The sequence below is a fragment of the Danio rerio genome, chromosome 12 (assembly GCF_052040795.2).
Source record: "Danio rerio strain M-AB ecotype USA chromosome 12, GRCz13ab, whole genome shotgun sequence".
NCBI classification, from domain to species: Eukaryota; Metazoa; Chordata; class Actinopteri; order Cypriniformes; family Danionidae; genus Danio; species Danio rerio.
Genome location: NC_141032.1, coordinates 6777699 through 6796508, shown reverse-complemented (window position 1 = coordinate 6796508; position 18810 = coordinate 6777699). Strand labels below are relative to the sequence as shown.

The 18810-nt window shown below is 34.2% G+C and overlaps 1 protein-coding gene and 1 long non-coding RNA gene across 4 annotated transcripts in view; one reads left to right on the top strand and one right to left on the bottom strand.

Annotated features, from left to right (window-relative positions):
* LOC147834386 (uncharacterized) overlaps window positions 1-18810 on the top strand; it is a 310219-nt gene that overhangs the window by 281007 nt on the left and 10402 nt on the right. The window lies entirely within an intron of this gene.
* prkg1b (protein kinase cGMP-dependent 1b) overlaps window positions 1-18810 on the bottom strand; it is a 263744-nt gene that overhangs the window by 243367 nt on the left and 1567 nt on the right. For 2 of the 3 annotated variants that reach the window (XR_015503247.1, NM_001441604.1), the window contains 1 exon segment: window positions 1031-1621. The exons of the other annotated variant lie outside the window; for it this stretch is intronic. Coding sequence is in view for 1 of the 2 variants with exons in the window: in NM_001441604.1 (NP_001428533.1) it covers window positions 1031-1335 (305 nt within the window). In the remaining variant the exon portion in view is untranslated. 3 annotated transcript variants of the gene reach the window in all.

Below are 18810 nucleotides of genomic sequence, written 5' to 3'. Positions count from 1 at the left end.
AATAGCAGCATATATTGATCATATGATTGGAAATTAAACAATAATTTTAGAATGTTTTAAGTGTTCCTCTCCTTTGGCTTTGCTGGCAGCACTCATGCTGAAATGAGCAAAGCCTGATGTTCTCCAAGACTTGTGATTTTCCACTTCAGTGCAAACAACGACATCATATCACTATTTTCAAAAATAATATTTTTCAAGGTAAACAACGACTATTGGAGAGTATTTTTTTAGAAAGCAAAATTTAAAAAATATACTATTTCAGTCTTTAAGTGTCATTGATGTTTCTTCATAAAGTAATTAATTGTGAAATTTACTATAAATCGCTGAGTGAATAAAATTTTCTATTTCAAAATACAAAACCTTCAGCTTATTTCCACGTTTTGCTTCCAAGATTTGTAACGATATCCTATACATTTCCCAAATTAAATTATCCCATATGATAAAGTTGATAAATATAACCAGTCTTCTACTAGTTGTGCCAGCGTTAGTACTGTTGAATATTTGACATTTGTTTAACTTCACCAATAATTATAGGCTGTTATTCTTTATTCCTGCTCACATTTTAATTAGATTCTTGTTCTACCAATAAAGTCTAATCTAATAAATATTAATGACATACTACACCATATATATTTATGAAATGCAAGCAGTCTTTCACAAAAGCCAGTGTGAAGTGTAATCTGCACATGAACAGGCACCTTTTTCTCCCTTTCAAAGTTGATTAACAGAATCAACAGGTGGAAACACCAGACTGGCTCTCTGCCTGCATTCACAATGCATCACATTAGCAAAGTAATGAAGGCATAGATGCGGAGACAGGTTTGATGGATGCTTATGATTATTACCCACACCACACACAACTCAAGGTGTCCTACTGACCAAGATTTCTCGCTTAAAATGAGAACAGCGCAACAGAAAGTGATTCACGTGTCATAACAAGACTGCACTGACATAATAGCATCAGTAATGCAAATCATCAGCACCGTTTGATGGAAACCATCATAGTAAAATCTGTTTAAGCGGCACCTACTGTGGACTCTTTGGGTAGAAAGGCAGAGTGACGTGACTGAGGTCTTGGATATCAAAGGCTGTGGGTTCGGCTGAGATCGCCTGTCTCTTGGTCCTCTGGTGCTCCTGAAGGGCACTCTGCTTGTGGACTTGTTGAGTTGCGGGTCTTATCACGGATCGGTACTTGTCTAACTCATTCTGTAGCTTCTGTATGAGTTCGTCTTTCTGGTCGAGCTCCAACTCCAGCTCGTCGATAAGCGCGTCTCTCTGTCTCAATTCTTCAATCTTCTCCTGTAACGCGTACTGGAGATCGCGTAAAGTGCCCATTTCTCCCCACAGTCAGTGCTCCTGCAGCCGTTACCAACTTGGATAACGGTAAATCCACGCTCTCAGACAAGAAAACCGCTTTAGTTCGTGTTTTTTTCCGAGAACGTCCTTCAGATTTCGCCGTGTAGATCCACCGGCGTGCTTTCGGGCTAGTTAAAGCGGAGGAATGAGCGGGGAAACACCCACGGCGTCTGCAAACATCACATTCGGGAGCCGAAGTTTCACAGGGCATTAATTTCTTGTCCAAATACGTCAGTCGCAGCTGTGGTGCGCGTCGAGCGCGAGTGTAACGCCATGAGCGCGCAGTGAACGCGAGTCCCCGATGAGCCAATGAGGGAAGACGCGAGCGCGCACCTGTAGCGGCCGCGGAGAGCTTTCATGTGCGCTCCCGTATACACGAGCACACAGCCACACTTTTACCTCAACAAATGCTCCGTTTTAAAGGGATAGTTCGCTAAAAACATGAAAATTCTGCCATTATTTATTCACTCTTTACTTGTTAGAATCCGGTTTGACTTCTGTTAAACACAAAGAGGGTATTTTAAAGAAAGTTGAATACCTGAACACCTAAACCTAAACATTACACTTCCATGGTAGGAAAAAATACAATGGAAGTCAATGGTTACAGGTTTTCAGCTTTCTTTAAATATCTTTCTTTGTGATTAACAGAAGTCAAAGAGGTTTCAAAGATGTAAAGAGTGAAAAAAGATAATTTGAAGAATGTTGGAAACTTGTAACCATTGACTTCCATAGTATTTGTTTTTTCTACAATGGAGGTCAGTGGTTACAGCTTTATTCTTTAAAATATCTTATTTTGTGTTAACAGAAAAAAGAAACCCTTAAAGGTCTGCAATCAGTTGAGAGTGAGAAATAGTGAGCAAATTTTAATTTTGGGGGTGAACATTCACTCTTTACATCTTCAAAATTTGAATTCAGTTAAACACAAAAGAAAATATTTAGAAGAATAGTGGAAACCTGAGCTACCTATTGACTTCCATGCTTGTTTATTCCTACTAAGGGAGTCAGTGGTTCCAGGTTTTCAGCTTTCTTTAAAATATCTTCTTTTGTGTTAAATAGAAGAAAGAAACTCATAAGGGTTTGGAACCACGTAAGGGCAAGTAAATAGTGAGCAAATCAATTTTTGGGGTGAACTATCCCTTTAACTTATTAGTCGATAACCTTTTTTTCAGCCATTTAGGAATTTTTAAAGAGCCTTTAGTGTGTGTATATAACTATAAATAATATAGGTTTAAACACAACCTTTATTTATGTCTATGCGCAACTCAAAAATAAACAAATATTAAGCATCACATGTTAGCAAGCCCATAAATGAAGAAAGTACAATTTATTTAAATTCTGATAAATAAACTCTTCTTTTTAGTGAAACGTAACACAATTTAAAATAAACAAAAATTTTACTATTATAAAAATAACACAGTTACTTCAAATAATTAAAAAAGTATTCTGTAACATTTTAATTTTGGCTAGTTTTAAAAGAAAAAAAAATTGCATTTTACTAATATTGAGAAAATAAAGGGCAAATAAATTGCACAGACACATTGGTCGAAACATCCTTTTATTATAAACGTTTTGATTCATTTTGATGTAAAAAAATTACAACAAAATGGGAATTGTGTTAGTTTTTTTTTTAAAAGGAAACTGATTTCTAATAAAGGTTACTTTTTAAACAGTAAAATATTGTAATGTAATGTAATGTGTATTTATATAGCGCATTTATTGTGTATTAGCGATACACCCAAAGCACTTCACAATGATACAATGATGAGGGGGATCTCTCCACACCCCCACCAGTGTGCAGCATCCACTTGGATGATGCGACGGCAACCACAGGACAACAGCGCCAGTGCGCTCACCACAAACACCAGCTATTGGTGGAGTGAAGAGACAATTTGATGAATGGGGATGACTGGAAGGCCATGATCGGGACTTTGGCCAGGACTCTTTACGAGAAGTGCCATGGGATTTTTAATCACCACAGAGAGTCAGGACCTCGGTTTAACGTCTCATCCGAAAGACGGTGCCACTGATAGTGTTTTGTCCCCTTCACTTTTACTGGGGCATTATAGGACTCACATAGACCTCAGGTTGAGCGCCCGGTACTGACCAGACTCAGCCCTGCTTAGCTTCCCTGAGCTGCAGGGTGATATGGCTGTTATTGAAGAAAGACAGCTGGAGAGCCACGTATTTTTGGCAAACTGAAAACATCCCACAGAAAAAGTGACATGCATGTTAATTTTGGTGTCAGATATTTTTCAAGTAATGTACTTGTTTTCAGATCTTTTTGAGAAAAAAAAGCTTTGGCATGTTTAAGATAAAACTCATGACCAGATAAACCGGATGTTTCTCCCAACTTGCATTATTTCTGTCAAATTTACTCTCAAACATTTAATATGATATTAAGAATCACTGTGATTAAAAAATAATAACACATGTGCAATATGTAATCACATTAATTGATGCGTTTAATTTGATTATGTATAAGATTTGGGCTGGGTTAAGCATCTGCATTTCCTTAGCAATCCCCTTACAGTTTTTTATTTGTTCATGTGCACTTTAAAAGTGTAGATAAAACAAATTATTTCTTGCAAAACATATTTCAAAAATCAATTTGAATCTTCTTCCAAACTTTACTGGGTAACTGGGTGTTTCAAGTCGTTCCTGATAGAAGCTATTTTTATGTTGCTGAATATCAACAAATACAATTTATTTCCATTCATCATCATTCATTTTCCTTCAGCTTAATCCCTTTATTTATCAGGGGTCACCACAGTGGAATAAACTGCCAACTTATGCAACATATGTTTTACAAAGTGGATGCCCTTCCAGACGCAACCCAGTACTGGGAAACACCCATACACTCACTTACACTACAGCCAATTTAGCTTATTAATTTCACCCATAGCGCATGCCTTAGGACTGTGGGGGAAATCGGAGCACCCGGAGGAAACCACAGGGAGATCATGCAAACTCCACACAGAAATGCCAACTGACCGAGTCGGGGCTCGAACCAGCGAGCTTCTTGCTTTGAGGAGACGGTGATAACCACTGAGCCACCGTAACGCCTTTATTTCCATTCATTCGGGGTTTTTTTATTAATGTGTAGGAATGTCATAAATAAGTTTGACCAAAAGTAATTAAAAAGAAGAAGAGGTTAACTAAAATGTGTAATCCAGATTATTTTACAAACCATAATATTCATAATTTTCCCAGAAATACATTGTTTGTCATTATTTTGCATGTATGTTTTTTTGTTTTTTAAAGTAAACCCTCTTAAAATTGTAATATTTTATATTTCTTCTGCTTGAAGCTGTCAAGTAGTTTAATTAATTATTACACAAACAGAAGCAATTGAATCTCATGCATCTCAGGATGTTTTTTTTTATCTTCATATAGTAAAAAATAAATGTGTAAATTTTGCAGTAAAAACAGCAGCTGTGGTTGCCAGAATTTAACCGCTAAAAAGTAATGTCATATGACAGGAATGTAAGATAAGTTAAAAATTTTACGGTAGATGACCATATTTCATATTTTTTCTTTATCATACACTTTTGAAGTATAACATATACACAACTTAAAAGTGCTGTATTTAAGTTGATACCCCGTGGTTAAACACGGTATTGCACTACTGGTTCAAAACACATAAAAGTGCAGGTTGCCAGATTGACGACATGAACAGGAGCAAGCCTGACTATCGAGCCTAAAGGCTGATTTAAACCGTGTTCTAAATAAAAGCAGTGACACATGATAGAAGAAATATATTTTCCATATTAAAATGTTTTTTTATTTTTAGTTTATATTTTAGAAACTGTTTCTATTTCCTGCAGCTGAACAACCAACACAATCTCACGGCAATTCGTAACTTTTTCATTTAGTGGCTAATTCGTATGAATTCGTACGATCTAATTCGTACAATTTAGTACGATTTGCTTATCCCCCAATGACGGTTGGGGTTAGGGGTGGGGTCAGGTGCCACGCCCCCTTTTTAAAATCGTACCATTTCGTACGACTGAACTCATACGAATTCGTATGAATTAGCCACTAAACTGGCAAAACGTAAAATACTTACGTTTTCTCGTGAGATCAGGCTGGAACAACAGAAAACTATGACAATGATCTTCTCAGGTACACCACATATGCTTTATTCAGTGTTAAATGCTAATAATGTGAGTTTGAATGCCATTTTACATGACATTTATTGCCATACTACTGAAAGCAGCAGCGGATCACCTCAGATCTTGACAATAAAATAAACCATATGAAACTGAACTTTAGAACTGTGACTCAGTGCAAACCAACACATGTCAGTGATTCAGCATCTACATTTAATAATGTTAAAAAGGTTCAATATGTATTAGTTATAAGTTATCTTACCATTTCGTTGGAGTGCAGTGATGCCCCATTCACACTAAGCTTCAGCGTCAATGCTTGACAGAAGGCGTGTCTGACGTTGGGGCTGACGCGATCGCCATAGCAGCGTCAGCCAATGAAATTAGTCAGCAATAGGCTACTGTCTGAGCTGGTGTATTTGCATAAAGCGATCTGATTTGCTGACGCTTTCTGCAGCGAGAAACGCCTCTGAAGCGGCGCCGACGAATCCACAATGCAGTTCGGCAATGCCTGACACACCCATTCAAAGTGAATGGGAAGTGTTGACGCTGACGCCCTGTGTGAATGGGGCGCGAGTGCACTATTCTGTGCTTCTAAATGGCTGTATTTTAATTTCCTAATCACAGCTCCAAGCTCATCTAATGTTTACATTTGAAATATTTATATTATTTGTTAATTAATAACCTCATGTGGAACTCTGAATCTGCGTCTCATTTTGAAATCTGCTACTGTCCACCAGAGGCTCCATTTCAGATGCACACTTTGGAGCCTTCCTGAATGAATGAATGAAATATGTTGTTCTCCACCAAGGCAACCTGGGTTGCTGAAATATAATTGGCTAAAATGTTATTGGGCGGGTTAAAGGGACTAAAACAAACACAGCCGTTACGGCCCGTAATGCACATTTTCAAAGCAAAATAACTGACTTTAGCATTTTCTTTTCAGATAAACAAAAATGTTCACTTAGCATTTCTTAAATATCTGCAAACATATCATGGTATTGTTTGCAATAGAAGAGTCAAAAACTTACATACAGCACCTTAAAGTTTGTTACACAGACAAAAACACAGCCATGAGCAGGTTTGAGTGAGAAAGTCATGTGATGAAACAACGCTCATATCAAAACAACTTTTCCCCACAAGCATCATGCAGGGAATTCTGGTAAAGTAAATTAACGGCTAATTACCATATATGTAGGGCCAGACGGAATCTGCATTTTTTTTCTGCTATTTCTCCGAAGAATTTTGGTTAAAAATTGAGTTATTTTGGGAGTATCATAACTAAAACCTTAATATGTGAAATAAAAAATACATGTTTAACTTTTAATTAATGTTTAAAATGCAAATCCAATTAGATCCACTTTATTTGGTAAACAAAGCTAGTCTCTTTACTAATGACGGAGAATAATACTTTACAGACTGCATTGTACATAAATCAGATGAACATTTTCATACTAGTCAATAATATTATTGTACTTAATTTAAAAACTGAATAAATATAATTTACACACATTTACTTAATTAAATAAACAGAATTAATGATGGGCTAACAATCTGCGGAATTCTGCGCACACAGATTCCATGTGGACCTACATTTACTGTATTTTAAGGAAACTTACTGCTAAACATGTTACAGATTTTTACTATATAGCATTTTTACAGTGTTTTACTGTTGAAATCACATTGATGTTCATTAATAGCATGGCATTTCAGTAAAAATACAACACTAATGATGTCCATGCCCACACTGCTTCATGTTTGCACCACCAACTGTAGCGACATTTTTCTACTTCATTAGCAGAGAACAGGCTCTAAGTCCAGATGAGGGTCTGGAGTTGAAAAAAAAAAAAATGTGTTTCTTCTTCATAACCCTGAACATCATCTGGATCTTCCCCATTAACACACGAGCAGCTGGTGCTCCATTTCACCTCATTAACTGACCCGTGTTTGATGAGGAAAAAAAGGCTAGAAATGTTACTCTGAGACTGCACTTGTCTGCCCTCTGTACACTTGCTGTGTATTGCAGTTGCAGTACTGTAACACATCAGAAGACACCTTGTTATTTAGAAAGAAAACTATTGAACTCTACAGAACATTTTAAACAGGGATTACTGAACTTTTAAAAATATTTAAAAAAATTGTTTTAAAGTCTAATATTAGTTAACATCAAATTATATGCGTTATAGAACACTGCAAAAATGGATTGATTTTAATCTGCAAATTATTTTAAGGTAAATTTCATTCACTTCATTTTCTTTTTAGCTTAGTCCCTTTATTAATCCGGGCTTGCCACAGCAGAATGAACTGCCAACTTATCCAGCATGTCTTCCAGCTGCAAGCCATCTCTGGGAAATTAGGTGAATTTAAACAAACTAGTAAATTTAGTAACATTCAACTTCAATTGTTTGTTTAAATTCAGCCCATATTAATTGTTTGCAAAATCAGTAAATTCAGTTAATCATTTTTAGTGTGTAAATTACATTATACATTATTATATTATACATAACACAGCAAAATTAATAAAATTACGTTAATTCTTAATATGTTATGTTAATTTTATAAAAATAAAATTGCATTCAAAAGTCACACCTAATTATAATAAAAATAAATATTTAAAATGCACATACTAGCGTCCCTCTTTATTTTATCCCCAATTTCTGTTTACAGAGAGAAGATTTTTTCAACACATTTCTAAATATAATAGTTTTAATAAGTCATTTCTAATAACTGATTTATTTTATCTTTGCCATGATGACAATAAATAATTAAGACACTTCTATACAGCTTAAAGTGACATGTAAAGGCTTAACTAGGTTAATTAGTTTAACTAGGCAGGTTAGGGTAATTAGGCAAGTTATTGTATAATGATGATTTGTTCTGTAGACTATTGAAAAAAACTATAGCTTAAAAGGGCTAATACCTTTGTCCTTAAAATGGGTTTTAAAAGATTAAAAACTGCTTTTATTCTAGCCGAAATAAAACAAATAAGACTTTCTCCAGAAGAAAAAATATTATCAGATATGCAGTGAAAATGTCCTTGCTCTGATAAACAACATTTAGGGAATATTCAAAAAAGAAGAAAAAAAAATCAAAGAAAAGAAAAATTATATATTTATATACACATACAGCAATTCGTCACCTTAGAATTATAAGGTTCTATCTGACATTTTTGTCAAAATTGAGTTATTGACATTCTTTTAAATGACAACTTATTTACATTATGGTATTTTTTTATAAGTTGTTTACATTTTAAGACTTTTTATTTAAAAAAAAAAACAAATATGTTACACACATATTGTTTGCTATAGAATGCAAAAAAAGCAAAAATATCTCATTCAGAATGCAGATAAAACCTTAAAATTCCAAGGTGATGAATATTAAAATAATTACAAAAAAAAAAAAATGCAGAAGTATTTATGTAAACAAAAAAATGACAAAAACCAAACAGCAAAATTATTTAAACTTTGTTTTGTTTTTTTAAATAAAATTGCTTTTAAAAATTGCATTAAAGGCATACCTAAATATAATAAAAATAATTATTTAAAACATACTAAAAACTATACGTGCAAATGTAATTAAATAAAAACATTTACATTTAATTATATTTAATTTCAAATAAACTTAAAATTAGAAAAACACCTAAAATTCAACTTAATTGAAAATATGAAACAGATTACTAAATTACAAAATATAAACTTGCAAAAAAAAATGCATGGCCATAATAAAATATAATAACATAAGATTTAAACAACTCTAAATAAAGAAAACGTAACAGAACATATAAAAACAAAAACAATTATAAAATGAATAAAATAAAATTAATATAATATAATATAATATAATATAATATAATATAACATAATATAATATAATATTTTGCAACAGAAAAAATTGCAACACGATTAAAATAGGACCAAATGCGCCCTCTAGTGGATAAAATTCTCAACATAACCAGCTATGAAACGTTTACATGTAGCTTACAGTTCATTAAATATTTATTTACACTGCAGAAATTCCACAATAACATTAGATTAAGAATTAAAAATAAATAAAGATTTAAAAATCATGCTTATGTTTGTAATATATGTTACATTACTTTTCACTTAAAATACCAGAAAAAAAAATCACTTCAAGCATATATTACAACATGTATATTATTATATTATCCCGAATCATGCATTGAAGCAACAGTGTAGCACACAAACATCACTGGGATGGGGTAATTCAGAATCTAGTTCACAAGTGCTTTCCCCGAATTAAAAGTGAATCCCATTAATCATGCAATATACTGTATAGCAGTAAAGAGCAATCAAGCAGCATTGATGAGGCTCTGTGGTTCTCACAAAGCATTTAGAAGAACTGGAGACCAGACGCACATCAAAGTGTGTGTGGACGTGAGAGATGTGATGCTGTGTGTACGTGTGTGACTGTGTGTGTGTAGCTCAAGCAGCAGTTAGTCCTGTAGCCTTTTATCAGAGCAGCAAAGACAACACACTTTCCATTCTCAAGTGCTTTTCAAGCCGCTTGTTGATTATATAAGGAGTTCTGCATTAAAGCACACAGGATCAGAGACGAGGGTCAGCAGTGTTTGGAAAAAGAGTTACAAAAACCTCACATATAGACTGAATATAAAGTCTATATAATGCTACAAAATAATGATAATTTTGTCAAAAAAGGGCGGCGCAGTGGCTCAGTGGGTAGCGCTGTCGCCTCACAGCAAGAAGATCGCTGGTTCGAGTCCCAGCTGTGTGGAGTTTGCATGTTCTCCCTGTGTTGGCGTGGGTTTCCTCCGGGTGCTCTGGTTTCCCCCACTGTACAAAGACATATAAGGGAATTGGATGAACTAAATTGGCCATAGGGTATGTGTGCATGTGAGAGTGTTTGGGTGTTTCCCAGCACTGAAAAGGCATCTGCTGCGTAAAACATATGCTGGATAAGGTGTTGGTTCATTCCGCTGTGGCAACCCCTGATGAATAAAGGGACTAATTCAAAGAAAATTCAATGGATGATTGAATTTTGCCATAAACATGACAAAATAATGAAAATAAAAATGTTATATATAATAAATGTTAAGTTTTTTTTTTTTAAATAAAAAGCATTCAGACATAAAATTATTATTACAAATATTATTATACTGTACCACATATTTACAGAGAATAAGTATGCACAATTATTATTATACCAAATCATTTATAAACATTCATTCATTCATTCATTTTCTTGTCGGCTTAGTCCCTTTATTAATCTGGGGTCGCCACAGCGGAATGAACCACCAGCTTTTCCAGCATATGTTTTATGCAGCGGATGCCCTTCCAGCTGCAACCCATCTCTGTGAAACATCCATACACACTCATACACTACATACAATTTAGCCTACCCAATTCACCTGTACCGCATGTCTATGGACTATGGGGGAAACCGGAGCACGCGGAGGAAACCCACACAAACACAGGGAGAACATGCAAACTCCACACAGAAATGCCATCTGACCCAGCCGAGGCTCGAACCAGCGACCTTCTTGCTGTAAGGCAACAGCACTATCTACTGCGCCACTGCGTCACCTATCATTAAACACACACACACAGAAAACTTATATATGCATGTGTGTGTGTGCACATCATAAATTATATTGTTTCATATTTCTAATAATCTTTTTATTTATATTTACAATTTGTTTTTACAAGAAAATGAAAATTTGAATTTGATAAATAAAGTTTGTTTAATAATTAGGACAGTATTGCTGTGAAACAGTATAACATTGTAATATTTATGTTCAATTTCATTCGTCCTTCTTCGGCTTAGTCCCTTTAGTCTTCTAGCTGCAACCCAGTACTGGGAAACCCACACATACAATGTAGCCAATTCATGTATAGTGCATGTCTTTGCACTGTGGAGGAAACCAGAGCACCCGGAGGAAACCCACGCCAACACAGGGAGAACATGCAAACTCCACACCAAAATCCCAACTGGTCCAGCCAAGACTTTACCCAGCGGTCTTCTTGCTATAAGGTGACAATGCTAACCACTGAGCCACCGTGCCACCTGCCTATTTTTTTATTTATTCCAAAAATAAATCTAATTGAATTATGTTTAATATGTATTTCCATATACAAATATAATATTCTGACAGCATAATATAAGTGACAATAGGAATATGACTCAAGAAACATCCACCAACTTTCAAAAATTTAGGGCAAATACTAAACCATTTTATTACTTTAGTTTTAATGAATTATGTTTTTTTGTTGTTTTTTTTTTTAAATATCATGCTTTTCACAAATTAAATTTTGCTGTTGTGGAAATAAATTATATATAAATTAAAAATAGGAATTAATAATAATAATAATAATAATAATATTATGTCGGCGCAATACCCTAATGGTTAGTGCGCCGACATATGGTGCAGTAGCACTTCAGGGCATCCCGAGTTCGAGTCCCGGCTTGAGGACATTTCCCAACCCTACCCCCCTATCTCTCTCCAACTTCGCTTCCTGTCTCATTACTGTCCTATCTAATAAAGGCAAAACGGCCAAAGATAAATCTTTAAAATAAAAAAATTATAATATTATTATATTACTTTTTAGGTGACGCAGTGGTGCAGTACGTAGTGCTGTCGCCTCACAGCAAGAAGGTTGCCGGTTCAAGCCTCGGCTACGTCAGTTGGCCTTTCTGTGTGGAGTTTGCATGTTCTCCTCGTGCTCCGGTTTCCCCCACAGTTTAAAGACATGCGGTACAGGTGAATTGGGTAAGCTAAATTGTCCGTAGTGTATGAGTGTGTATGAATGTTTCCCAGAGATGGGTTGCAGCTGGAAGGAAACCCGCTGCGTAAAACATGTGCTGGATAAGTTGTCGGTTCATTCCGCTGTGGTGACCCCAGATTCATAAAGGGACTAAGCTGAAAAGAAAATGAATAAATGAATGTAACTTCAATGTATTTCACACTATATAGACTTTTTCAATGTGGTGATGAATATTTCCTGCTTGTCATCAAACTATTACATAATTGTAGAAAGAGCCGATTCAATCATAACCTAACATTGAAACAGCTGTCACAACATTATTTATCAATATGTAGACCTTTTGGGATTCTCAGAAGCTATGAAAATTAAAAATGAAAAACAGGAATTATGGTAGGACCATTGTTATTGTTTACGTCCCTCAAAATGTTCTATATTTGGATCAAATAAATGCAACCTAATTAATTATAATTATCCCAAATATTATATATACCACATTATGTATTATACATATATTTTTAGCATACAATATATATACCACATAACATTTCTGACCATGTAGTTTTGAGTTTTCCACACTAAAATGTAAAAGAACAGTTAAAATACTAAAAGAAAAGAGATCAATTGATTCAATTCATCAGTGAATTGAAATGAATGCTCCAGTGGCCTAGAAAAGTGTTTTCCCCTATGAAGGCCACAAATTTACATCACATGACACAGATAAATACAACTCCCTCAATAACTCTCTATCTCTTATATGCTGAATAAATTATTAATAATTGAGTCTGCATAAATTACTATATCACCCATAAATATGCCTGTAAGTAGGGCATTACAATGGCATCCAGAACTAACTTATTTCCCATCCAAGGAAATTTATGGCGCGAGTATAAACATCACACAAATTCAACAAACATCAATTAAGCTTCACTAGCTGTTTTAAGATCAGTCTGGCTAATGATATTTGACTGACACCTAGTGGCTACTAACAAGAACTTATTTTACACTTTATTTTACTTTATAAGGAAGCTAATATTTTACAGACAACTTATTATTATAATTATTATTATTATAATCCAAAACTGTACTTTTCTTGACTAATTTTTAAGAATCAAAACAAACACTTCTATTCGGCAAGCCCCGGCTCCCACTGAAGCCTGCAGAAGTTAATAAAGACATTCATTTACAGAAATGGGGTTTACTTATTCGCACTATTGCAGGATATTCCACTTGTTTCCCAGAAAAAGTTGACAGTTTTAATATATGAATCCTAAATATAGCGGTGAATATCTGGGACATTAAATATTTAACAGCCCGCATTAAATATTCAACAAGGTTAGGGTTGTACAGAAGGGCTATTGGACATTGAGCAAGAGTGTGAAAGAGAGCTTTTAAGCGCTTTAGACCAAATGTGGACTTTTCAGGAGAATGCATTTTAGAGTAAGCATTATGGATTAACATGTGATGTTAATAGCTAATAAAGACAAATACATACAGCTGAAGTCAAAATTAGTAGCCCTCCTGTGAATTTTCTTTTGTTTTCAAGCATTTTCCAAATTATGTTTATTTGTTTTCTTTCGGCGAGAATAAAAGCAGTTTTACATATTTTTAAATTTATTTTAAGGTCAATACTATTAGCCCTTTTAAGCAATATTTGTTTTCAACAGTCTACAGAACAAACTATTGTTATACAATGACTTGTTCTATAACCCTAACTAGCCAAACTAACCTATTTAAGCCTTTAAATGTCACTTTAAGCTGAATTTTAGCATCTTTAAAAACATTGAGTGAAATATTATATACTGTCATCATGATGAAGATCAAACAAATTAGTTATTAGAAATGAGTTATGTTTAAAAATGTGTTGAAATATACATATATATTTCCAGTAAAAATGGGGGGAAAATATACAGCAGCTAATAATTCAACGACTTCAACTGTACAGCTTCATGCAATAAATAAAAAAAAAACATTCCCAAAATTAATTAATTCAACTCAATTATTCATTCATTCATTCATTTTTGTCAGCTTAGTCCCTTTATTAATCCGGGGTCGCCACAGCGGAATGAACCGCCAACTTATCCAGCAAGTTTTTTTTTTTTCCGCAGCCCATCTCTGGGAAACATCCACACAAACACTCATACACTACTGACAATTTAGCCTACCCAATTCACCTGTACCGCATGTCTTTGGACTGTGGGGGAAACCGGAGCACCCGGAGGAAACCACGCGAAGGCAGGGAGAACATGCAAACTCCACACAGAAACGCCAACTGAGCCGAGGTTCGAACCAGCGACCCAGCGACCTTCTTGCTGTGAGGCGACAGCACTACCCACTGCCTCGCCAACTAAGTTATTATTAGATTCAAATGGTATTAAATAAAACCTTTTAATGACCAAAAAAATAAACAGCTTGTGCTTAGAATTCACCAAAACATAAGTCAAACGTTCTGAGAAAATTCACTGAGATCATTCCTTAAGATTTTGATAATATAGAGATGGATTAAGTAAAACTGTTTAGAGTAGCCATGTCAATATCTTTAATGCCTGTAAAAATCTAATCATAACCGCAGTATTTTGGCAAGTCACTCGTTATAATAGATGGCCTTTACTACTATTAACACTAAACACCTACAAGACCGTGCAGTACCGTGTAGTTAAATGTTAGATTGAGATAGGACTATGAGTTAGAGGTGTTTTGCGGTAGAGTTCTAGAGAAAAAGTTACTTCCTACTGTGAGGTGACAGCACTACCTACTGCGCCATTGAGTTGCATTGTTATTATTATTATTATCATCATCATCATTTTGTATTAAATTAAACCTTTTACATGACAAAAAAACAATGTTTGTGCTCAAACCTTACCAGAACTTTAGTCAAACGATCTGAGAACGTTCCCTGAGATCTTTGCTATGTTTTGATAATATAGTGTAGGATTAGTTTAGTAATTACTGTTAAGTGTAGCCATGTCAATATCTTGAATGCTTTGTAGCATATTCACACAGACAAAAAACTATTATTTACAGCAGTACAGTAGCCTGTAGTGTAGTACAGGTATTTGTGTGAAATCTGATCTTAACAGTAGTCATTAGTGGGTCACTTATTATATTAGATGGCCTTTACTACTATTAACACTCAAAACCTACAAGGCCGTGCAGTATATTTACAGTGTAGTTACATGCTAGATTGAGATAAGACTAGGTAGAGTTAGAGGTGTTTTAAGGTACAATTATAGGAATAAAGTTAATAATAATAAAAATAGCACCCCCAAAATTAATTAATTCAACAGTAGTGTTATTATTAATTTTTACTATTATTTATATTTAATGGAAACTTTTAAATGACTAAAGATAAAGCTTTTGCTCAAACCTCATCATGACGTTAGTTAAACGTTCTAAGAACATTACCTGAGATCATTGCTCGAGGTTTTGATTATATAGTGTAGTATTAGTTTAGTAATAACTGTTTAGTCTGGCCAGTGAATATCCTGAATGCTTTGTAGCAAAGTAACACACACAGAGAAATATTATTTACTGTAGTACCGGTAGTGTAGTACAGGTCAATGTGTGAAAATCTAACCTAAGTTTAGTGGGCCACTTATTATATTAGATAGCCTTAACTTAATACAGAGAACCTACAAGACAGAGCCGTATATTTACTATGTAGCTACAGGTTAGATTGAGATAGCACAAGGTTGAGTTAGAGGTGTTTTGAGGAAGAGTTTTAGGAATAAAGTTACTAATAACAAAAAAAATAATCCCCAAAACTAATTAATTCAACTGTATTGTTGTTGTTATTATTATTATTATTATTATCATCATTTTGTAATAAATAAAACCTTTAAATGACCAAAAAATAAACAGCTTGAGCTCAAACCTCACTAGAACATTAGTCAAACGTTCTGAGAATGTTCCCTGAGATCTTTGCTCAAGGTTTTGATTAGATTAGTAATAACTGTTAAGTGTAGCCATGTCAATATCCTGACTGCTTTGTAGCATAATCACACACACAGAAAAAATATATATTATATACTGTAGTACAACAGGTTTGAGGTAGAGTTATAGGAATAAAGTTACTAATAAAAAATAAAAAAATCCCCAAAATGAATTAAATGACTCAAAACTGCTCAAACTTTGGAGAAATATTGAAAAAGCAAGTTAACAAACTGGTGCTGATGATTATGGTTTCCGATTTCTCAAATAATAGTGATTTAGTGATAAGGGTGCAAACACATGCATGAACATAAATTGAGGGTTTTATTAGGATCAAGTGTTCGGTAATTTCACTTTAATGGCATTGAAATGGGAATTTTAATGACTGACTAACAGCCTTTTCATTCTCATTCAAGTGGAATTACTGATCCTAATTGTAGGGCTCTGATGAAAATGCCTGATAAAAGAAAAAACAGATGGAATGACAGGCTTTTGCCTCTGAAGTCTTCAGTTTTTTCAAAAAAGTACAATCAAATAAATTCAGCAACCACACTGGTACACAGGCTGAACGTGTAATATGCATGCATGTGACATGTTGTCATAAATTCACATTTTTGTAGAGGTGTCATTTTAAATAACTTTGAAACCCTTTTTCTAATAGTCTGCATTTCACGCTCGTAAAATACTGTTGTCTTGTAGGTAACAAACAAAATGGTTTAAGACTGTTTTGTTGATGTACTCATTAATAAAGAATAAATGTTGCCCTAAAAGTTATCTGAATATAAACTGTTTAGTTGTTTGAAAGTAAAAAAAAAAAAAAATTCTTGGTTATAAAGTGCTCAGAATATACGAGTACACCCCCACAAATCTCTCATTTAAATGAATATAGGATGCTTTACAACATTATATTTGTGCATATACAGACAGTACTGAAGCCAAATCTGGAGCTGATCTAGCAAAAATAACTTACAATAATGGTTCAAACATTAATCCATTCATTTTTAAACGCTTTTGAGGGGACGGGTCATGGGGGCAGAAGTCTTAAGAGAGAACCCCAGACACTTCCTCCAGCCTCAGAATCCCGAGGCGTTCCCAGGCCGGTTGAGAGACACAGTCCCTCCAGCATGTCCTGTGTCTTCCCGGTGGGACATGCCTGGAACACCTCCTTAGGTAGGCGTCCAGGAGACATCCGAAACAGATGCCCGAGATACCTTAGCTGACTTCTCTCGATGTGGAGGAGCAGCGGCTCTACTCTGAGCTCCTTCCAAGTGAAAGAGCTCCTTACCCAATGTATAAGGGTGTGCCCTGCCATCCTTGAGAAGGAAACTCATTTGGGCTGCTTGTATTTGAGATCTTGTCCTTTTGGTCATGACCCATAGCTCATGACCATAGGTGAGAGTAGGAACATAGGTTTACCGGTAAATCGAGAGCTTTGCCTTTTGGCTTTTTAGTGGTTCAAATATTAGTAGCCCAAATTTACATGTTAGGGAAAAATATTAAATAAAATAGTTAAAAATCAAGAGAAACAAAAAATCTATTGTTTTTTTTTATTTTGTAGAAATGTTAAAGTTTTTATTTTATTTTATTTATTTTTTTGCAATATTTTAATTTATTTGATTGTATTATCTTTCCATTTCTAAGGTTCTGTGACTAAAACATTATTTTAATAAATATATTTATTCAATAAATCTTTTTTTCAAATGTACCAATATGCATTGAAGTCAGAATTATTAGCCCCCCTGTTTATTTTCTGTTTCTGTTTAATGGAGAGAATATCTTTTCAACACATTTCTAAACATAATAGTTTTAATAACAAATAATAGATTTCTTTTATCTTTGCCATGATGACAGTAAATAATATTTGACTAGATATTTCTATACACTTCAAGACACTTCTATACAGCTTAAAGTGACATTAAAAGGCTTAACTAGGTTAATTAGGCTAACTAGGTAGGTAAGGGTATTTAGGCAAGTTATTGTTTGATGATGGTTTATTCTATAGACTATCGAAAAGAAATATAGCCTAAAAGGGGCTAATAATTTTTTCCTTAAAATGGTGTTTAAAAAATTAAAAACTGCTTTTATTCTAGCCGAAATAAAACAAATAAGACTTTCTCCAGAAGAAAAAAATATTATGAGACATACTGTGAAAATTCCCTTGCTCTGTTAAACATCATTTGAGAAATATTTACAAAAGAAAAAAAAAATCAAAAGGAGGCTAATAATTCTGACTTCAACTGTATGTGACCCATATTTACTGAGAAATTACAAATACAAATATTCATTTTCAAAATAGTGTTTACTCATAAATGCTGAGCACTGTATATTTAAAAAATTGTACATATTAAATTACAAGGTTTTTTGAGCTAAACCTAACCTAAAAAATAACCTTTTCAGAACATTATTAGAGACCAGTTAGATAAAACAACATCCCTGAGATCATTCTTCAAGGTTTTGATAATATAGTGTTGTATTAGTTTAGTAATAACTGTTTAGTGTAGTCATGTCAATGCATACTTGAATGCTTTGTAGCATAGTCACACAGACACACAGGGAAAGATTTTATTTAGTATAGCGGTACACAGCCTACAGTTGTGTAGTACATTATATGTGTGAAAATCTAATTGTAATAGTTTAATATAGGTCACTCATTGTATCAGTTGGCCTTTACTACTAGAGGT